General features: G+C 40.2%; 3 protein-coding genes and 1 pseudogene across 4 annotated transcripts in view; 2 read left to right on the forward strand and 2 right to left on the reverse strand.

Annotated features, from left to right (window-relative positions):
• LOC134841795 (DNA replication complex GINS protein SLD5-like) overlaps positions 1 to 23934 on the reverse strand; it is a 493875-nt gene that overhangs the window by 323440 nt on the left and 146501 nt on the right. The window lies entirely within an intron of this gene.
• Positions 1 to 23934, forward strand: part of LOC134841707 (uncharacterized) — a 343993-nt gene that overhangs the window by 22954 nt on the left and 297105 nt on the right. The gene's annotated exons all lie outside the window — the stretch shown is intronic.
• On the reverse strand, positions 273 to 5504 carry LOC134855864 (adenosine kinase-like). The gene is made up of 3 exons (XM_063872261.1): positions 5183 to 5504; positions 4548 to 4939; positions 273 to 707 (listed from the first exon to the last, which is right to left on the reverse strand). Exons 1-3 carry the CDS (start codon positions 5412 to 5414, stop codon positions 450 to 452), a joined length of 882 nt encoding a protein of 293 aa, XP_063728331.1. The 5' UTR covers positions 5415 to 5504; the 3' UTR covers positions 273 to 449.
• Positions 3791 to 3965, forward strand: LOC134857339 (U2 spliceosomal RNA; annotated as a pseudogene).

A 23934-nucleotide genomic window follows, 5' to 3' on the forward strand; every position in this document is an offset into this window, starting at 1 on the left:
GGTAGACGGGTTAACCCAGGATCAATGTTATTTAAATAGAACAGAATAAACCCATTTGGTGAACCATGCTCTAACTATTAAACTAGCTAACGCTAACTTGTATTTTGTTATATTTCTGTTTTGTTAAAAATTCAACCATAAATTATTCAATACTGCATAATGAGCAGTCGGAATATTCAGGTTTTTCTCTGAGCAATCTTGTTTAATCTATGTTTTGTAATACAAGGCAACAATATTTGAAAATTTTGATCAGAATAATTTTTTACAGAGAAAGTATTTTGTCGCGTTCTTTCAAGTCAATAGTGCATCCTGGCTTTTGAATACAATAAAAAGCAGAGCTTGCTCCGAGTTTCAAGCATGCCTCTAAATTGCCTCCTTGCGCCAGAGATGCCAAAATTCCTCCTACAAATGCATCGCCTGCACAACTCGTATCGATAAAATCTCCCGGATTAACTTCGCTTACCGGATTTTCGAGGCAAAATTTCACCGTCCTGGAACACTAGGCTAGGGTGTGGTCCTCGTGTTATGATAACAATCGGTGATTTCTTTTTAGTTGCTTTGGCCATATTGCTAACCCGTTTTCCGATTTCTTTGATGTCGTTTTTGACGTTATCAGTGCTGTCGTCTTGAGATACCGAGAATTCTCGGAACTCGTCTTCGTTTCCGAACAGAAAATCCACTAATGGCAGCAGTTGCAGAATCTTTTCCTTAAATGTTGTTCTCTATATGACGAATTAGATCACCAGAAGAAAAACTAATAATAGACAACCTTGGAAAACATCCAAAATTCGCATTTTTTTTATTTTTAAAAATTATGCTGCTCGGAATTAGTAGTAACATTCAAATAATACTCGAATCAATCATAATCATCAAAGAGTAACCGGCCCACAATGCAACTAGAAAAAATATTTCAATCTCTGTTTGTTACCATTGCAAAAAGGTTACACCGGTTACAATGAGTGTTTAATTACAGATTTTCTGCGCACCCGTACCGAACTTTTCTCACAATTTCACGTCTGATCATACAATTATCAGACACTAGCTCTGTGCATATCTCTTTCACATGCGATCACTTCTGCCGTTTGCAGACTATACCTGAGTCAGACATGACTATACATGGTCAGACATGACTATACCTGAGTCAGACATGACTATACTTGGTCAGAAATGACTATACCTGGTCAGACATGACTATACCTGCTTCAGGTCTGACCATGTAGAAAACTTAGCGCCATGTAACGGCAGAAACACATATGGTTATAATGTAGTCCACTGTAGTCTTACGATAAAATTACAAGCCGGCAAGGTATTTTGATAGACAAAGAATCATAATGACTGCCTATTTTGAACTATTTACCTTGATCTTGTATGAATTGTTTCGGGAGCGACCTAGCTCCCAATCCAATTGGATAGTTTAAAAACTTTATGGTCCGAGCTGTTGTTTGTTTGTTGTGTCTGAGGCATGTAGAAAAAAGATCCTTTGTTTCAGTTATCGCTTCTCGGCTATAATCTTTGGCTAAGATCATGAAAGAGAAGCACTGTCACGGCCCTTCTTCGAACAAGAAGTAAATGCAGCCCTTGATCATGCATCATCTGCTCCTGTCCCCGATGGGTGGACCTACGCTATTTTGGCTCAATAAAAGGTTTCGTGCCAGCCTTTACGTTCGGATTGCACCAGTTAGCAGCTTCAGGGGCTACGCCTGATAGGTGGAGGAATTACGAAAATCTACTTCTGTTTAAAAAGCCCAACGAATTCCAAGAGGGAATGGACAAGTTCCTGAAAATTTTTTCGCCCTATAGCGCTATAAAATGTGACATAAAAGCTCCTTACGTCAATGATCTGCAAACGACTATCCTCGTGGTTCGAGAGGAACAATGGCATCTCCCACGGGCAGCAAGCTGTTTTTTCCAGAAAAGGCGTCATGGAGAAAACGCTTTTCGTAGCTGAGTCCTTACACTCCAAGAAAGGTGTCCTATATCTTGACCTTAGCGATGCGTTTAACAGTGTGGAACACTCAATCATTTCCAAAGCTCTACGACAAAGCCAGTGCCCAGAATGGATTACACGAATCATACAGACCGTTTACTCAGATTGTACTAAACATCCTACAGAACTATCCGGCATGACACTCTGTGACCCAGTGAACGTTTCCAGAGGTGTTAGGCTAGGCTGTCCACTCAGCGCTCTATTATTCAATCTGGTCCTGGATCCAGTCGTGAGGAGTGGAAAGATAACATCTGCTTCCTGCTTGGGATAAATGGACGACTTAGCAGTTGTGTTGGAGGGCGCATCCAAAGCACCGGGGATCCTGCAGAAAATAGTTGACTGCGCCCATTCACTGGGTTTCACCTTCAACCCTGCAAAATGCGGAGCTGCAAACATCTCCATACCACTCACCAATGGAGACCAATTGGTAACAGTAGTGACCGAGGAAAGAGCCTAGAAAAATCTTGGAACGACCGCATTCCCGTCAATAGTTGGAGGACTTGAGTCCTGCTTTGAGAGAGCTTGGGCCTTAGCACAGCTAATAAAAGATTCTCAGCTCTCCTCTATGCAAAAGTTACATGCTCTCAGGACTAAGATTATACCATCTGTTAGAGGATTCATATACCGATCAAAAACAACTCCATAGGATGAACTGATCACTGCGAAAGATGGCAAAACGCATTCTTTGCTTTTCTGAGAAAGCAACTACGGCGTACATCAATTTGAACCGTTTATACGGAGGACCTGGACTTCCTGACTTGGTCCTAACAAAAGCAAAAATGACACTTAAATCGTTTGTCAATGCTTTTAATATCAAAGACTCTCTGGGAACGCTGACCCAGAAATTGCTTCTTCATGGATCATCAGATGAAGAGGTGATACGCGCAATAAACCAGAACAAAAAGGCTAGACTCTCGGAAATTACCAAAGAAACTTCTCTAGCACTGCAACGAATACGCAATTACCTGAAACTGAACATCAAATTAGAACTGCACAATGACAGGTTGAACATGCAACTTACATATATGAGCTATCGAAACCCATGGCCAATGCTCCACTCCCTAATCACAAAAGGAGTCTTGCAATCTTATTAGAGGCTCGAGACCAAGGCCGTTACTGGAGGAGCCTCAGCTCATCGCCTATTGCGACTAAGACGATATACAGTTTTCACATCAATTTTTGCGACTGGCGGTTCATTCATCGTTCTAGGCTAAACCTCACCCCTTTACGCGGAGCAATCACCTGGTGTAAAAACAAAAACACAACCTGCCGCCGCTGCCAATTGAATCAAGAGACACTGAATCATGTTATCAATAATTGTCTAGTCAACCGTAAGTCAGTAATAAGCAGACACGAGGAGGCGCGGAATCTACCTGAAGCAAGTATACCTGCACATTATACCATCATCAAAGAGCAACGTTTTGGGAATCTGCAGCCCGACCTGATTGTTCAAAATAACGAAAAGCAGACAACAGTCATCCTCGATATCAAAGTTTCAGCAAAGCCACAAAAACCCAAGAACAGCACGTGACTGACATGGCAACCAAATATGAGAGCACTACGCTTCTGAGAAAATTGGCCAACAAAAACGTCCACCATGCACGGAACCTTTCAATTGGACACATCACCGGAAACGCCCAAACTTATTAGATTGTGACCTACAAAAAAAAACTTATCTTCACCGAAGGCTATTCGCTGTTTCAAACATCCCAAATGTTGATCAACTTCAAAAAAACTAAGATTTTCAAACTTGCTATGATTTCAAATTTCATTCTCTACTATTCTCAGTGTCCTTGTAAATTAACTCCTGTTCTTGCTTATTTTGATTCTGAGGAATTAAATCTTTCATCTGTTTCTGTCAGCGTATTATCTGGCATGCTGGGCATTGCCTGGCACCAATATTAAACTGATTTTTGCTTCTAGAGTTAACACCAAAGCTTGCTTCGGTTGACTCATGAATTGTCCCGGTCTAACGCTACCAAAATGATATGGCTGCTTCAGGACTTATCATGCAATTTCAGGCATGATTATGTCTGCTTCAGGTATGATCATGTAAAGTCAGGTATGATCATGTCTGGGCCAGGTATGATCATGTAAAGTCAGATCTGAAATATACCTAGGACAGGTTTGATCATACCTGGGCCAGACCTGAAGCAGACATGATCATACCTGACTTTTTCCATAGTTATCATATCTGTTCATGTCTGATTCAGACATGTACAGCAAAAAAGAGACATGCAACAGGACTGATACAGTTCTGAAAGTTGTATGAATTTTTGATGTTTAGATTTGAATTTAACTAAAAATTTCAGTACGGGCATTTCTTTGTGAAAACGGAGAAAAATTTTGCTCGTTCTCAAATGGAAAAAAATTTACAAAAAAAACATAACCAAAAAGTTTTTAAAAGAGGTTGCTCAGTTTCAACCACAGTTTGTTGATTTTTTTCGAAACTGGAAATACTCAAACCATTGAGAAAACCTGTTTCGCCCATCTCTGTTATAGCTTTCCTTTCACTTGAATTTTGCAGAAAAAAAAGTTCTAATTTTGTTTAATATCTAACCTTGAAGCTTTTACAAATGAATTCTGCAGACAGGTTGAAGCAAAATATCTTTCCAGTATTAGCGGCCTGCTCAGCCAGAAGAAACAAAGCAACGGGGCACACAGTTAAGAAGAAGCCAGTGCAATAGAAAATTCTCGCGTTTTCGACTAGGGTCCAAATTTCGTCAGTTTTCAGATGCTTTTCTGAATCATAAAAATTAGCTGCTCCTAAATATGCACACAGAGACCTGTTTACGCCAGTTATGCAAACTGCTGATTTTGCTGTTGGTTTATGCTGCACTTGGTAGAATTGCGCGTTAATGTTTTCATTCTGACAATATTGGAGAAGAGTTTTCGCTTCGTGGTCTGTTCCTGTTGTCCCGGCGAAGACACAAGCCTGTTTCTGAGAGTCACCTGCATAAAAACGCTGCAGCTATTTAGCGACTTATTCAATAAGTAATAAGAAGGTGGGGGCTCAAGCAAAAATTTAAGCAAAAAAAATCAACCTCGTTTTGGGTCAAAAACCCTCTTCCCGCCCAAAGGGACTCGCTTTGGTACCATTTTAGGACCTCCATTTTTGGCTGACCGGCTCTACAACTTTCCAGAAAAAATATATATACTGATTATCTTCCTAGATTATTTTTATGAATAACGAACCAATCAGCAATTGACAGTATCTGATGGAATTCAAAGCAGCACCTCCTGGAGTCACCTCGCAATCGTATGATGCCACCAGATCTTCTAGAATATTCTGATTGTCGTCGTCGCCCAGAATTGCATCGTGTGGCCTCAGAGAGTGACGAGCGAGGAAATCAGAGGAAACTTCTGCCGAAAAATCGAGCATCGGATTTCCAATAGAGAAAACACACCCCTCACATAATTTGGACATTTTTGAAGACAAAATAGCATTTATTCAACTATTGGAACGTAACATTGAATCAAAGATGAAATTATTATAAAAAATGTGTCGAAATTTAAGAACTGCTGTTAGAACCATTAGCGTGCCGAGGGAGGGGTGCATGGGGGGATTACCGCCTTTCCCCCTCAATTCTGGTTGCCAAGTTTTTCCAAAGGGTCCCTTCTTTGGTACAACTTTATGACATCCATTTTTCGCTGACCAACCTCAAAATTTTTCTAAAGGCGCCTTGGGCGCCAATATGACTAATTTTGAGGTGGAAGCGCGCGCCGTAAAAACGCAACTTTTTTTGGTCAAAATTTCTAAAAACTGCCTAAAAACGCCTTCTTGAAAATGTTGGGTCACAAAATAGGGTCGTTATACTATTTTAGGAGAGCTCGAAAAATCAAAATGGCAGGCCTATAAAAAAGGCCGGCTAAATTTTCAAAATTTTTCGAACCCCCCCAAGAAAAATTTCTGCACACGCCACTGGCTAGTACTTATCTGTATTTGTTTCTGATAACTGATAAGTATTTCAAAACAGGATTATCTATGTTGCAATCTGCTACGCCTCAGATGATGACGAGCTTCTGTGGGCAAATTAAATACATGGTGCAATAATCATGAACTTTGTGCAAGAAAAGTTTCAGGTGTTTTGGTGCTTTGATGTGACAGAAAACACTTACGTCACATCCGCAATCCTCCTTCTATCTAATAGATTTATTAAGTAAATAGGCAACGGACCATTTTTCAAACATCCAAGCATCAAAATCAGTAATTTCCGCTTTCGGTTGAGCAGGTAAGCCTTCAGAATTTGAACTTAGAGGTAAGTTTTACTCTGATATTGCAGAAAACTTAAATTTAGTTAAGTTTTTGGTACGGGAAAAAAATTGGTCAAGGAAGAAGAATTAACATCAGTTTGGGAAAAAAATATGGAAATTTTGCTACATATGAGTTATTCCAAATGTATAGAAAAATAATCAATTTAACTTTCAGGACTTTGCGCTGATACGAGCAGTCTTGTTGTTATTGCTTCAATCGCGAAATAGATTCTCCATTTTTCCGAGAGTGAAGAAACCTTTTTGTCGCTCTAGTTTGGATGTTTCAATGGGGGTTGTGAAATAAAACCACTAGTAGAATATACGGTATTGCCTCAACAGAACATAGACTGTAATTTTTAGGACGAAAGTGCCGTTTTACTCTTGATGATGTCAACCAGGGGCGGATCGAGGATTTTGTCGAGGGGGTGCCGGATTTTCGTTAAAATATCGAAAACTTTGACGACCTTTTTTTCGGTTGACTAAATTATCTTTCCAAGCTCTCACAGAGCACTAAAGTTACCCTGTTTTTTTCTACGCCAAAGGCAAAATTTTGAAACACTGGCCAAAAAAGGCGTTTTTAGGCACTTTTTGGAACATTTCGACCAAAAAACCTAGTTTTTTGTGCGCGCGCTCCCCCCTCAAATGTAGTGTATATTCTTGGCGCTAAATTCGCCTGGAAAAATTTCAGGGTCTGTCATCAAACATGGATATCTCAAAATAGTACAAAGGGGGGTTTCTTTGGGTCGGCATGGGGTCGAATCCCTGAAAGGGTGGTCATCCGCCCTCCCTCCCCCCTAAATCCGCCCCTGGTATCAACCAATACAAACTGTAACAAGACTGCTCGTATTAGGGTAAAGCCCTGATTGTGATCCGGCTGCCTATTAAGGTTTTTGGAGCAGTAATAACCTAAAAAATTAGATGTAATAAAGTAAAATGAACATTTTTTTTTTAATTTGAAATTTTTTATGAAAATCATTCCCCCCCACACGCCATATAAAGAACAAAAGGATAGATTTTGCTCCTTGTAACAAATCAATTAAGGCAAATAAGCTTCGTTCAACCAATTTGGAACGATTTATAGGACGGATTAAATCTCTGCTTACGCGTTAATAGCGCGAATTTTATCGCTCGTTAATTGTCCCAAGTTGGTCAAAATGGCAATCTTTAAACCCTCATAACTTTACGAAAAACGATCACAGGTGAAATATCTTTTCAAATTTAAGCTCAGGACAACAATACCTTTTGAATGATATAAAAAAATTCCGTCAAAAATGGCCAGTTAAAAATTCGAAATTTGTCTGAAGAAAAAAAAAACCACCCCGAGCACAAATATTCCGTAACTTTCGTATCGAAAGTCGGAACAAAAACTCTAAAAAGTCTGCTTTGATTCACATCTTTGTCATTGCTGTAGTGAAGCAATAAGCTATCTTTGACTCGGTCTTTCTTTTTTCAAGTTCAAGCCTCATAAACATTTGAGATTTAAAGACTCATCAGTTCAGTTCATTTTTGTTCTCTTCTGAGTTTCTATCTGTTTTTGTTCCGACTTTCGATACGAAAGTAACGGAATATTTGTGCTCGGGGTGGGTTTTTTTTTTCTTCAGACAAATTTCAACTTTTTAACTAGCCATTTTTGATGGAATTTTTTTATATCATTCGAAAAGTATTGTTGTCCTGAGCTCAAATTTGAAAAGATATTTCACCTGTGATCATTTTTTGTAAAGTTATGAGGGTTTAAATATTGCCATTTTGGTCAATTTGGGACAATTAACGCGCGGTATATTTTGCGCTATTAACGCGTAAGCGGAGAGTTAATCCGTCTTAGAAATTGTTCCAAATTGGTTAAAAGAAGCTGGTTTGCTTGTTTGTTCATGAAAAAAATTTAAATTTCAGAAAAAATTTTTCAGTTTGTTTTCTTTCATTGAATTTTTTAATGTTATTACTGCTCCATAAACCTTAAAGGGCAGTCGGAACATTCAGGGCGTCACCCTGATACGAGCAGTCTTGTTATTTTTTATTTTTTTTCTCATTTTTCTACAAGAGAGCACCATTTTGACGTGTTGATATCACCTTAGTTTACTTATATTAGCTTAAAAATTTATGAATATTTTGTGTTCGAATAATACAAAATATAGACCGACAATCTTTTTTAGGCAGATAATAGTAAATAACTTTTTATATGTTCGAGACTGTTTATGATGAGATCAAACGTCGTTTAAGCAAACAAGTTGAGTTTCACTGTCTTCAACTGAAATTTTCATTCCATTTTTTTGATTACATAAAGACTTACAGCTATATCTGATCAATAATTGGTCATACGCAATCCGGTGACCGCGCTAAGAACAGAATGGTTCAAAAGAGCAGAAAAAAAAACTGAGAATAAAACAATCAAAATCAGACTGGTACACAGGAAAGTTTTTCGCGAGTGTTTTTGAAACTAAAAAAGCACACATCATTTCTCCAGCTCTGATTGCTTATTTTCTTCGCGCAATCTGAATTTTTAACTGTTCTAAGAATATGTTAAATTATTGTTCTTTTTGAGCCATACTTTACCTTCCAAACTGCTATGCCCTAGCAGGCGTGGGAATCGATACGAAATGTTTCACTGAACTAAAATCTACGGCAATCACTTAATATGGGAGTAAACGTTGGTCTGCTAATTGTAGCACTACGCAATCGTACGAAAACAGTTAGACAGTGAAAAAAATTATAAAAAATAAGCGATTTTTCTGGGTAGGCTTACAGTCAAACACAGTGCTAGTCCACGTCATTTCATTGGATTGTTTAAACGAATATGTTAAGTGTTGTCAAGGTCCGGACATATATCTCGTTACATTCCATCTTCGATTTATAAACTGGGCATAACAATTCGTAACCAAGCTGAGCTTCGTATTCAATTCATTTTCCTTATTATATTTTTAGTTCATTAAAATTTCAAAAGTATTTTACTATTTCACATGGCGCAGCCAGTAGTTTTTAATCAAGGTGATCAATCAGATCTTTTAGGGGCTCCTGTTTTTTGGCACAAGCCAACCCCAGACCCGTCTTTTAATTGGGACACTTGGATTGGTCAATTCTTTTTAGCTATCAGACTTGGCAAACACTGTTATCTTAATGATTTTTTCGAAGAACCAACCGAGGTTTTTGATGATCCTCCCCCAGAGCAGAAAGAAACGGTGAGTCAGACGCTAATAATCGGGCCAAACGTGAACAAGCGGAAGTTTGGAAAGTCAACGAACAAAACGCAGAACGCCTTAAAAATGGGCCAAAATTTGACCCAATGCTTTTTTTTCAAAGCAGATCAGAGGGTGAAATCCAGACTATTCTTTTCATTAAGCACAGAGGGGAAGAGAAACTTTCACTAAAATTAGGCCCACATGAACCTAGTACCTAGCAACCACCTCTTTCAAAGACTTTTACAACCGTTGTACAAATCTTTTACAGAAAAAAAAAAGAATTTTTTTGTGGTGAAATGTATAACCCTCTACAACCCTTCTTCCCAACATAGCTCATTTTCAAGCCAAAAGTCCTTCAATATCAAGCAGTAACCGATCATATCCCTCATAAAAAAAACAACCTGCAGAAATGCATATCGAGAGCCCGAAGCAGTAAAACCAACTGATGAAGTCTTAGAAGATAGGACCAAAGAAGAGTGCAATCTTATCGCTTCCGACAGCGAGACAGAATTCTCAGTATTGAACATAACAAGTTTCGCAGAAAATGACTACCGCAGGCAATAAATTCAATCGTCAATGCAGTCGTCACAGAACTTATCCGTCAAAAGACTAGAAGTTATCAATACAAGTTATGGGAAAGACAAACTACAATCAGAGTAAATCTGTCTTTCTTCTAATCGACCATTGACACAGGCAGCCGAGCTTCATTTGTAAACAAATGCACAGCCGATATTCATTTAAAATCTGGGGAAAAGTACACGTACTCTCATTGGAAAATTGTCTAATTGACGCAAGGTATGTCGACTATAGTAGAAAATCGATCAATTTGCACGGTACGCTAACAGCTAAAATATCAATTATAGGTTAGAAAATGGAAAAAGCGGAAAATTACAGAAAAACAGGCAAGATCGTTATTAGGCCTCAATATTCAAGCCCTATTAGGTATACACTCTGTCTAAGAACGTTTTCAACCAGTTTTAAAATTTCTGATTTACCAATTTGAGAAGCAACCCAATAGTGGGAGTAACCGTTTTTTGCCAGACTTCGAAAGTCTAAGAACGATCGCGTACATTCGGTCTTTGAGGACCCTGCTACACTTATCCAAGTGAACGTAAGCAGGGTCCCGGTGCATATTCAACAGAAAGTTGCCCCTAATAGTTCAAAACTGATAATAGAAGGACACATAAAAAACTAAACAAATGTACCAGCGAAACATTCATTGCATCTTATCTTATTCATAACAGATAAGAAAGCTGAATCAAACAAATTTGCATTAGATGCAAAACCGATGACTTCCCATATTTTAGAAAAATCAATATCAGATGCCTAAACTCTTAAAACAACTAGATATAACAGTTCATTTAATCGATTCCGACAGACAAGGATCAGTCTGGTTTGCCTCTTGGATTTTAAATATACTTTTAGTAAGCTTTAATGTAGCGATTTAGTTAGTAGCCATTGCAATTTTAATAAAAAAATTTAGCGAATTAACAGGTAGTTATTGTTTTAAAACAAGTTTTTACAGCCTCGCCGACATGTGGAAAAAAATTCCATAGGGCGACGGACAACACTTTGCAGATTATATCTGGCGTATTATGCTTTACTGACAATAATTTAAAAAAATTAAACAGTCTGTTTTAGAATACAATTGCATGGCTGAAGAAGAACTATAGAAACTAGAAAAAATGGTTTTGCCTTAAATTTATCCGAGTGCGAATTCTCATTAAGAATTATTAGCTGGTCAGGTTTCGAAATTGATAAATACGGGTACATACCGAAGCAATCAAAGGTTGAAACCTTATTGGAACTGAAACCTCCTCCAACCCCTAAACAGCTCAGATTTTATATGTGCGTTTTATATCACCTGCAAAAACTCCTGCCCACTTTACATAATTTTACAGAGAATTTTGGACGTTACTTGAATTCCGCAAAAAAATTCTTTAGGAACATTACCAACAAATTGCGTTTTGTAATAACAAAAAAGTACCAATACAAATGAATTAGGGTTTCTAACAATTATCTGGTCTTGCGAATAATTTCGAAGTTATTTAAAACGGAATAAACTTGAAGTTTTAAACGACGATAAAGCAATCAGATCAGCTTTAAAAACAAACAGAAGAAACAAATTTTAACAATCTTTTAAGAAGATGGGTAGACAGACCTTTACTTTTTGACTCTGAAGTCATTAATATCGCAGGATCCAATTTAGGTCTTGTCGATCGCCTTTGTTCATACGCTTCATGAGAATTCCCGAACCTTCTAGTTTTTATGAACGATTTGTTAAACCAATCAACAAACTCTTTGAAGCATTTGATAGTATCGGGAAGATGGAACAGCCTGAGACATTAAGTTATTCATCAGTAGAACACGTCTAGGCTAAATCTCATATATCACGGGTGTCATATCCCAGCCAAAACTAATCATTCTCAACTGTAAATCAATCAAATTCGTTCAACACATGGTCATCAAATCGCAAGAGGGCACAAGAAAAGAGGACAAAATCTCCAACCGATCCAAATCAAGCAATCTAAGCCAATATCCGCGAGAGGGTAACGAACCGGACGTTTTTAGTCTCAGCCGATCAAAATCAAGCTAATTTATTCTCAACTGTCCGCAAGAGGGCACAATGTTACGTGGCTAATAGTTTAGCCAATCAGAATCGAGCAACTTCGTTCTAGCACAGTTCCACAAGAAGACTAGATAATTTTGACACTTTACCGCAAGAGGGTCACTCGTAATAATTTGATTACTCCGACCAATCAGATCAGTTTATGCAAGTTTGATTCATCGATATGCAGAATTAGTTATCCATACTCATAATTGGTCGAACCATGCCACAAACAGTAATCTCACCTCTTGCTCATCAACTCTCACAACAAACAATAATCATCTTAGTTAATAGCATATTTTTCATTGGGAAAACTAGCTTTTACGATTTTATGACAAGAAAGCTCCCCTGAAAAACATATAGGCAACCGCCCATCGCAAACTTCAAATTCCCACGAAGTGTGAAAATAACGCAGGTCAATATATTAGAGAAGTCAGTAGTTGAAAAATACATGAAATTTTTTCCAGGGCTCACAGGCCCTTTAGACACGGATGTTCCGGCAGAGCTCAACACTCAGAGTCATAAGCAATGCAAACACAAGCAACAATTACGAGGGATTCTGTCGTATCGACCCTTTCATACGCCTATTCTGGAATTCATTAGCTGTAAATTAGGGATGGATTTTCAGTGTTGACAAGATAGCTAATCCTCAGTGTCTGTCACAAAGCAGTACCCGCACTGACAGAAATGGTTTCCGGTCGATTTAAATTGATTTTAAATCGATTTTAAATCGATTTAAATCGATTAACCATGACCATTTTACGAACTCAAATGGATTTTAAATCGATTTAAATCGATTTTTTTGAAAATTTTAAATCGATTTAAGTGTCTAAAAAATCGATTTAAATCGATTTCGATGGATTTTCCGACTCACTAAAATCCATCGGAATCTCACTTAAATCCATCAGAATCTCACTTAAATCCATTTTAAATCGATTTAAATCGATCTTTTTGAAAATTTTAAATCGATTTAAGTGTCTAAAAAATCGATTCAAATCGATTTCGATGGATTTCACGACACACTAAAATCGATTTTTTTTTGCTAACAAGGCAAAAAAAACATGCAACTTAGAAAACTAATTAAAATTTTGATTTTTTAAATAAAAACACACGTACCAGATATTTCAAAATTATGCAATGAAATCATAGAAAATCATCATTGTAAATCAGATGTTGTGCATTAACATATGTAACAAATCAAAAAAATTGTCAAAATAAACCAGATTTTGAGCTCAAAATTATGCAATGAAATCATAGAAAATCATCATTGTAAATCAGATGTTGTGCATTAACATATGTAACAAATCAAGAAAATTGTCAAAATAAACCAGATTTTGAGCTCAAAATTATGCAATTAAATCATAGAAAATCATCATTGTAAATCAGGTTTTGTTCATTAACATATGTAACAAATCAAGAAAATTGTCAAAATAAACCAGATTTTGAGCTCAAAAATATGCAATTAAATCATAGAAAATCATCATTGTAAATCAGGTTTTGTTCATTAACATATGTAACAAATCAAGAAAATTGTCAAAATAAACCAGATTTTGAGCTCAAAATTATGCAATGAAATCATAGAAAATCATCATTGTAAATCAGATGTTGTGCATTAACATATGTAACAAATCAAGAAAATTGTCAAAATAAACCAGATTTTGAGCTCAAAATTATGCAATGAAATCATAGAAAATCATCATTGTAAATCAGGTTTTGAGTTCAAAAAATAGTCCATTCTTAAGATTGTTTTGCTTTTTTTCTTTTGAATGTGAGTTCATTTGTTGCATTGACATTCATTTGTTGCCTAAGACAGCACAGGCAGAGAACCAGCCAAGCACAATCGACGAAGCCAACTGCGCCAGAGGCCTAAACAGCATAGTAAAATTTGATATATATCAAAATACATCACACAACACAACACAAGGCAAACAGTGCGCGAGCAAATGCACAGTTTGCCTACCCCCTCAGCTAAACTGAAAGCCTCAAGAGCGCCGCGAACGAGCAACCTTAAACTTGGACACTAGACTAAGCAAAAAGCCACTTGGGCTGAGCAGGCAACGCAAAAAAAGAACCTAAGCTAGCACTAGGGGAGGGGAGAACACACATACCTGAGGTTGAAGAGACGGTCCAGGAAAACAACTGCTGCACCAGGCAACACAGGCAGAGAACCAGCCAAGCTCAAGCGACGAAGCCAACTGCGCCTGAGGCCTAAGCAACATAGTAAAATTTGATATATATCAAAATACATCACACAACACAACACAAGGCAAACAGTGCGCGAGCAAATGCACAGTTTGCCTACCCCCTCAGCTAAACTGAAAGCCTCAAGAGCGCCGCGAACAAGCAACCTTAAACTTAGAAACTAGACTAAGCAAAAAGCCACTTGGGCTGAGCAGGCAACAAAAAAAAGAACCTAAGCTAGCACTAGGGGAGGGGAGAACACACATACCTGAGGTTGAAGAGACGGTCCAGGAAGACAACTGCTGCACCAGGCAACACAGGCAGAGAACCAGCCAAGCTCAAGCGACGAAGCCAACTGCGCCTGAGGCCTAAGCAGCATAGTAAAATTTGATATATATCAAAATACATCACACAACACAACACAAGGCAAACAGTGCGCGAGCAAATGCACAGTTTGCCTACCCCCTCAGCTAAACTAAAAGCCTCAAGAGCGCCGCGAACAAGCAACCTTAAACTTAGACACTAGACTAAGCAAAAAGCCACTTGGGCTGAGCAGGCAACTCAAAAAAAGAACCTAAGCTAGCACTAGGGGAGGGGAGAACACACATACCTGAGGTTGAAGAGACGGTCCAGGAAGACAACTGCTGCACCAGGCAACACAGGCAGAGAACCAGCCAAGCACAAGCGACGAAGCCAACTGCGCTTGAGGCCTAAACAGCATAGTAAAATTTGATATATATCAAAATACATTACACAACACAACACAAGGCAAACAGTGCGCGAGCAAATGCACAGTTTGCCTACCCCCTCAGCTAAACTGAAAGCCTCAAGAGCGCCGCGAACAAGCAACCTTAAACTTAGACACTAGACTAAGCAAAAAGCCACTTGGGCTGAGCAGGCAACGCAAAAAAAAGAACCTAAGCTAGCACTAGGGGAGGGGAGAACACACATACCTGAGGTTGAAGAGAAGGTCCAGGAAGACAACTGCTGCACCAGGCAACACAGGCAGAGAACCAGCCAAGCACAAGCGACGAAGCCAACTGCGCCTGAGGCCTAAACAGCATAGTAAAATTTGATATATATCAAAATACATCACACAACACAAGGCAAACAGTGCGCGAGCAAATGCACAGTTTGCCTACCCCCTCAGCTAAACTGAAAGCCTCAAGAGCGCCGCGAACGAGCAACCTTAAACTTGGACACTAGACTAAGCAAAAAGCCACTTGGGCTGAGCAGGCAACGCAAAAAAAAGAACCTAAGCTAGCACTAGGGGAGGGGAGAACACACATACCTGAGGTTGAAGAGACGAGCCAGGAAAACAACTGCTGCACCAGGCAACACAGGCAGAGAACCAGCCAAGCTCAAGCGACGAAGCCAACTGCGCCTGAGGCCTAAGCAACATAGTAAAATTTGATATATTCAAAATACATCACACAACACAACACAAGGCAAACAGTGCGCGAGCAAATGCACAGTTTGCCTACCCCCTCAGCTAAACTGAAAGCCTCAAGAGCGCCGCGAACAAGCAACCTTAAACTTAGACACTAGACTAAGCAAAAAGCCACTTGGGCTGAGCAGGCAACGCAAAAAAAAGAACCTAAGCTAGCACTAGGGGAGGGGAGAACACACATACCTGAGGTTGAAGAGACGGTCCAGGAAGACAACTGCTGCACCAGGCAACACAGGCAGAGAACCAGCCAAGCTCAAGCGACGAAGCCAACTGCGCCTGAGGCCTAAACAGCATAGTAAAATTTGATATATATCAAAATACATCACACAACACAACACAAGGCAAACAGTGTAAATCATCATTGTAAATCAGATGTTGTGCATTAACATATGTAACAAATCAAAAAAATTGTCAAAATAAACCAGATTTTGAGCTCAAAATTATGCAATGAAATCATAGAAAATCATCATTGTAAATCAGATGTTGTGCATTAACATATGTAACAAATCAAGAAAATTGTCAAAATAAACCAGATTTTGAGCTCAAAATTATGCAATTAAATCATAGAAAATCATCATTGTAAATCAGGTTTTGTTCATTAACATATGTAACAAATCAAGAAAATTGTCAAAATAAACCAGATTTTGAGCTCAAAACTATGCAATTAAATCATAGAAAATCATCATTGTAAATCAGGTTTTGTTCATTAACATATGTAACAAATCAAGAAAATTGTCAAAATAAACCAGATTTTGAGCTCAAAATTATGCAATGAAATCATAGAAAATCATCATTGTAAATCAGATGTTGTGCATTAACATATGTAACAAATCAAGAAAATTGTCAAAATAAACCAGATTTTGAGCTCAAAATTATGCAATGAAATCATAGAAAATCATCATTGTAAATCAGGTTTTGAGTTCAAAAAATAATCCATTCTTGAGATTGTTTTGCTTTTTTTCTTTTGAATGTGAGTTCATTTGTTGCATTGACATTCATTTGTTGCCTAAGACAGCACAGGCAGAGAACTAGCCAAGCACAATCGACGAAGCCAACTGCGCCAGAGGCCTAAACAGCATAGTAAAATTTGATATATATCAAAATACATCACACAACACAACACAAGGCAAACAGTGCGCGAGCAAATGCACAGTTTGCCTACCCCCTCAGCTAAACTGAAAGCCTCAAGAGCGCCGCGAACGAGCAACCTTAAACTTGGACACTAGACTAAGCAAAAAGCCACTTGGGCTGAGCAGGCAACGCAAAAAAAGAACCTAAGCTAGCACTAGGGGAGGGGAGAACACACATACCTGAGGTTGAAGAGACGGTCCAGGAAAACAACTGCTGCACCAGGCAACACAGGCAGAGAACCAGCCAAGCTCAAACGACGAAGCCAACTGCGCCTGAGGCCTAAGCAACATAGTAAAATTTGATATATATCAAAATACATCACACAACACAACACAAGGCAAACAGTGCGCGAGCAAATGCACAGTTTGCCTACCCCCTCAGCTAAACTGAAAACCTCAAGAGCGCCGCGAACAAGCAACCTTAAACTTAGAAACTAGACTAAGCAAAAAGCCACTTGGGCTGAGCAGGCAACAAAAAAAAGAACCTAAGCTAGCACTAGGGGAGGGGAGAACACACATACCTGAGGTTGAAGAGACGGTCCAGGAAGACAACTGCTGCACCAGGCAACACAGGCAGAGAACCAGCCAAGCTCAAGCGACGAAGCCAACTGCGCCTGAGGCCTAAGCAGCATAGTAAAATTTGATATATATCAAAATACATCACACAACACAACACAAGGCAAACAGTGCGCGAGCAAATGCACAGTTTGCCTACCCCCTCAGCTAAACTAAAAGCCTCAAGAGCGCCGCGAACAAGCAACCTTAAACTTAGACACTAGACTAAGCAAAAAGCCACTTGGGCTGAGCAGGCAACTAAAAAAAAGAACCTAAGCTAGCACTAGGGGAGGGGAGAACACACATACCTGAGGTTGAAGAGACGGTCCAGGAAGACAACTGCTGCACCAGGCAACACAGGCAGAGAACCAGCCAAGCACAAGCGACGAAGCCAACTGCGCTTGAGGCCTAAACAGCATAGTAAAATTTGATATATATCAAAATACATTACACAACACAGCACAAGGCAAACAGTGCGCGAGCAAATGCACAGTTTGCCTACCCCCTCAGCTAAACTGAAAGCCTCAAGAGCGCCGCGAACGAGCAACCTTAAACTTGGACACTAGACTAAGCAAAAAGCCACTTGGGCTGAGCAGGCAACGCAAAAAAAAGAACCTAAGCTAGCACTAGGGGAGGGGAGAACACACATACCTGAGGTTGAAGAGACGAGCCAGGAAAACAACTGCTGCACCAGGCAACACAGGCAGAGAACCAGCCAAGCTCAAGCGACGAAGCCAACTGCGCCTGAGGCCTAAGCAACATAGTAAAATTTGATATATTCAAAATACATCACACAACACAACACAAGGCAAACAGTGCGCGAGCAAATGCACAGTTTGCCTACCCCCTCAGCTAAACTGAAAGCCTCAAGAGCGCCGCGAACAAGCAACCTTAAACTTAGACACTAGACTAAGCAAAAAGCCACTTGGGCTGAGCAGGCAACGCAAAAAAAAGAACCTAAGCTAGCATTAGGGGAGGGGAGAACACACATACCTGAGGTTGAAGAGACGGTCCAGGAAGACAACTGCTGCACCAGGCAACACAGGCAGAGAACCAGCCAAGCTCAAGCGACGAAGCCAACTGCGCCTGAGGCCTAAACAGCATAGTAAAATTTGATATATATCAAAATACATCACACAACACAACACAAGGCAAACAGTGCGCGAGCAAATGCACAGTTTGCCTACCCCCTCAGCTAAACTGAAAGCCTCAAGAGCGCCGCGAACAAGCAACCTTAAACTTGGACACTAGACTAAGCAAAAAGCCACTTGGGCTGAGCAGGCAACGCAAAAAAAGAACCTAAGCTAGCACTAGGGGAGAGGAGAACACACATACCTGAGGTTGAAGAGACGGTCCAGGAAGACAACTGCTGCACCAGGCAACAAAGGCAGAGAACCAGCCAAGCACAAGGGACGAAGCCAACTGCGCTTGAGGCCTAAACAGCATAGTAAAATTTGATATATATCAAAATACATCACACAACACAACACAAGGCAAACAGTGCGCGAGCAAATGCACAGTTTGCCTACCCCCTCAGCTAAACTGAAAGCCTCAAGAGCGCCGCGAACAAGCAACCTTAAACTTAGACACTAGACTAAGCAAAAAGCCACTTGGGCTGAGCAGGCAACGCAAAAAAAGAACCTAAGCTAGCACTAGGGGAGGGGAGAACACACATACCTGAGGTTGAAGAGACGGTCCAGGAAGACAACTGCTGTACCAGGCAACACATGCAGAGAACCAGCCAAGCACAAGCGACGAAGCCAACTGCGCCTGAGGCCTAAACAGCATAGTAAAGTTTGATATATATCAAAAAACATCACACAACACAACACAAGGCAAACAGTGCGCGAGCAAAAGCACAGTTTGCCTACCCCCTCAGCTAAACTGAAAGCCTCAAGAGCGCCGCGAACAAGCAACCTTAAACTTAGACACTAGACTAAGCAAAAAGCCACTTGGGCTGAGCAGGCAACGCAAAAAAAGAACCTAAGCTAGCACTAGGGGAGGGGAGAACACACATACCTGAGGTTGAAGAGACGGTCCAGGAAGACAACTGCTGCACCAGGCAACACAGGCAGAGAACCAGCCAAGCACAAGCGACGAAGCCAACTGCGCCTGAGGCCTAAACAGCATAGTAAAATTTGATATATATCAAAATACATCACACAACACAACACAAGGCAAACAGTGCGCAAGCAAATGCACAGTTTGCCTACCCCCTCAGCTAAACTGAAAGCCTCAAGAGCGCCGCGAACAAGCAACCTTAAACTTAGACACTAGACTAAGCAAAAAGCCACTTGGGCTGAGCAGGCAACGCAAAAAAAGAACCTAAGCTAGCACTAGGGGAGGGGAGAACACACATACCTGAGGTTGAAGAGACGAACCAGGAAGACAACTGCTGCACCAGGCAACACAGGCAGAGAACCAGCCAAGCACAAGCGACGAAGCCAACTGCGCCTGAGGCCTAAAACGCATAGTAAAATTTGATATATATCAAAATACATCACACAACACAACACAAGGCAAACAGTGCGCGAGCAAATGCACAATTTGCCTACCCCCTCAGCTAAACTGAAAGCCTCAAGAGCGCCGCGAACAAGCAACCTTAAACTTAGACACTAGACTAAGCAAAAAGCCACTTGGGCTGAGCAGGCAACGCAAAAAAAGAACCTAAGCTAGCACTAGGGGAGAGGAGAACACACAGACCTGAGGTTGAAGAGACGGTCCAGGAAGACAACTGCTGCACCAGGCAACACAGGCAGAGAACCAGCCAAGCTCAAGCGACGAAGCCAACTGCGCCTGAGGCCTAAACAGCATAGTAAAATTTGATATATATCAAAATACATCACACAACACAACACAAGGCAAACAGTGCGCGAGCAAATGCAGTTTGCCTACCCCCTCAGCTAAACTGAAAGCCTCAAGAGCGCCGCGAACAAGCAACCTTAAACTTAGACACTAGACTAAGCAAAAAGCCACTTGGGCTGAGCAGGCAACGCAAAAAAAGAACCTAAGCTAGCACTAGGGGAGAGGAGAACACACAGACCTGAGGTTGAAGAGACGGTCCAGGAAGACAACTGCTGCACCAGGCAACACAGGCAGAGAACCAGCCAAGCTCAAGCGACGAAGCCAACTGCGCCTGAGGCCTAAACAGCATAGTAAAATTTGATATATATCAAAATACATCACACAACACAACACAAGGCAAACAGTGCGCGAGCAAATGCAGTTTGCCTACCCCCTCAGCTAAACTGAAAGCCTCAAGAGCGCCGCGAACAAGCAACCTTAAACTTAGACACTAGACTAAGCAAAAAGCCACTTGGGCTGAGCAGGCAACGCAAAACAAAAACCTAAGCTGCACTAGGGGAGAGGAGAACACACATACCTGAGGTTGAAGAGACGGTCCAGGAAGACAACTGCTGCACCAGGCAACACAGGCAGAGAACCAGCCAAGCTCAAGCGACGAAGCCAACTGCGCCTGAGGCCTAAACAGCATAGTAAAATTTGATATATATCAAAATACATCACACAACACAACACAAGGCAAACAGTGCGCGAGCAAATGCACAGTTTGCCTACCCCCTCAGCTAAACTGAAAGCCTCAAGAGCGCCGCGAACAAGCAACCTTAAACTTAGACACTAGACTAAGCAAGAAGCCACTTGGGTTGAGCAGGCAACGCAAAAAAAGAACCTAAGCTAGCACTAGGGGAGAGGAGAACACACATACCTGAGGTTGAAGAGACGGTCCAGGAAGACAACTGCTGCACCAGGCAACACAGGCACAGAACCAGCCAAGCTCAAGCGACGAAGCCAACTGCGCCTGAGGCCTAAACAGCATAGTAAAATTTGATATATATCAAAATACATCACACAACACAACACAAGGCAACCAGTGCGCGAGCAAATGCACAGTTTGCCTACCCCCTCAGCTAAACTGAAAGCCTCAAGAGCGCCGCGAACAAGCAACCTTAAACTTAGACACTAGACTAAGCAAAAAGCCACTTGGGCTGAGCAGGCAACGCAAAAAAAGAACCTAAGCTAGCACTAGGGGAGAGGAGAACACACATACCTGAGGTTGAAGAGACGGTCCAGGAAGACAACTGCTGCACCAGGCAACAAAGGCAGAGAACCAGCCAAGCACAAGCGACGAAGCCAACTGCGCCTGAGACCTAAACAGCATAGTAAAATTTGATATATATCAAAATACATCACACAACACAACACAAGGCAAACAGTGCGCGAGCAAATGCACAGTTTGCCTACCCCCTCAGCTAAACTGAAAGCCTCAAGAGCGCCGCGAACAAGCAACCTTAAACTTAGACACTAGACTAAGCAAAAAGCCACTTGGGCTGAGCAGGCAACGCAAAAAAAAGAACCTAAGCTAGCACTAGGGGAGGGGAGAACACACATACCTGAGGTTGAAGAGACGGTCCAGGAAGACAACTGCTGCACCAGGCAACACAGGCAGAGAACCAGTCAAACACCAGCGACCAATGACCATTATTCTTAAAAACTCACCCACAAAATTAAAAGTCAAAAATGTTTTAGCCTGGAAGCTAACAAGAGACGTAAATTTTACACGACAGAAGCAAAGCAGAGAGCATTCGATTTCGAACATTACGAAATTAGCAAAACCATATAAATCAATTTCTTCAATTTTGCAAAGCTTCAACACCAGTTGAATCAATTTCGCAACAACTTAATTTTGAAGACGCGAAGATTTTCAAATTATAATCTTGAGAAAAGTAACAATGACGGCAATTATTAATTGCACAGAACCAAGACTAGTGGACACTTATTTTCCCAGCCTACTGATGCATGCAAAAATTCATTTATTTCCATCTTAACTCAGTGCTGATGTTGATAGAGGGAGCGTTGAGTAGCTTCCATCTTTTGAAATTTCCGTGTTGAGCTAACAGCCTCTAAAATCTTAGCACACTTTGCTCTATCAAATTTTGAAAATTGTAAATTAGCTGAAAGAAAGTGCCACTGGAACACAAGGTCGGCTATTTTCCGATTAAAGTCTTGAGATCTCGTTTAAAAAATGAGAGCCAAATCTGTCACCCTCATTGACACTGTAGCTCAACATATTTATCTCGGAAGCTGAAAGCTATTCATATTGCGGAAAACTCACGCTCAATCAACATCAGAGTTTGAGTAAGTGGAACACAATGAAAGATCAGGGCGCAGTAGTGCGCACGGAGAGCACTTGCAATCTAGCATTTGCTTATTGCAATTGCTGACCGCCGTCCTTGTTATTTTCTTATTGATTGATTTCGGGGTATTAGATTTATGTTATATTTGGTAATGTTCCAATATGAAAAGAGTTTTTGCTCATGATGTTGAATAACTGACTACAAAAACCTATCTGTTTTTTTCATTACGTTTGCTGCTCAGATGTATTAAACTTAATTGAAAATAATTCGATTTGCTAGCCATCAATTAGAAAAAAATATTAACTAAGACGGTTCATAATATTAAAGAAATTTTCGGCACTCCGAGGCAATAAATAATGACATGTGTAGATAGCCTCTTTCATTTAAATGAGCCAGGTCGCGCAGCTGCCCCCTCTTGTTTCTAGTTCCGAAATCATCTAATTTGAAGAACCGGGCAGACGCGATGGCATAACCGAACTCCCTTTGGAGCCGCTTATTTATTTCCGTTACAGGATTGCACCACATCTGAGTTCGGCGATCATATAGGATGTGGTGATCCCTCCGAGGGAGAAATGCGCAGATGCGCACTTTAATGTTTGATCTCAGAGAATTCAAGAAACTCCTAAGGTTATCTATAATTGCTTCCACTCCAAGACTGTTGAGATCATTATTTCCTACTATAATTAACACTTCGTTGTAGTTGTTCGCTTTTTGGCTCAAACCTGCTAAATGCCCCGTTCGCCTTCCGCCAACAGCATCATATGCAACTCTAAATAGTTTTTCAGTCAAACAAAAAAAAAGCAGAACTACTGATTGGTCCAGATACATTGCAGTCAGAATTAACATACCGGTATTGCTTGAGCAAAACATTTTTGTAGATTGTGGACAGTGAGCGCCGAAGGTTCGAATCACCGATTACAAGGAGATTCGACATCTAACGACAGATCCAATTATTTTAAAAATAAATATTTAAAATTTCAAAAGAAAAATGAGTTTTACGTTCTAGGACTACTTCATTCTTGTTTTATTTCCTCTTTTCTTGCTTTTAATGAAAGTTATTTGCTGGATGATAAGCTTTTTTACTTAAAACACTAGCACAGTTGTTGACAATGAATAAACTGTCAAGAAATTTTGAACTGATCGAATCGCAGAAAAATAGGAAAAACACATATACCTATCAAAAAATGGAGGTCGGGAGTGCTCGATAAAAAACGAACTCTAATAAAAATCATCCAATAACAAGTCAGAAAAATTGTAACTCGAATATGTCACTTAACTCAGAAAAATAAACACTAGAAGTTCGAAGAGAAATAATAAGCACTGAATGAAAAAGACAAAATCAAGAGAAAAAAGGTATAGGAGTCTCTAGAGCTTCAGGACCAACTGAAAAATTCTAAAACAGTAATTCACCCTTGCATTAGAATATCATTCATTATGTAATTT

Source organism: Symsagittifera roscoffensis, chromosome 1 (assembly GCF_963678635.1).
Source record: "Symsagittifera roscoffensis chromosome 1, txSymRosc1.1, whole genome shotgun sequence".
NCBI lineage: Eukaryota > Metazoa > Xenacoelomorpha > Acoela > Convolutidae > Symsagittifera > Symsagittifera roscoffensis.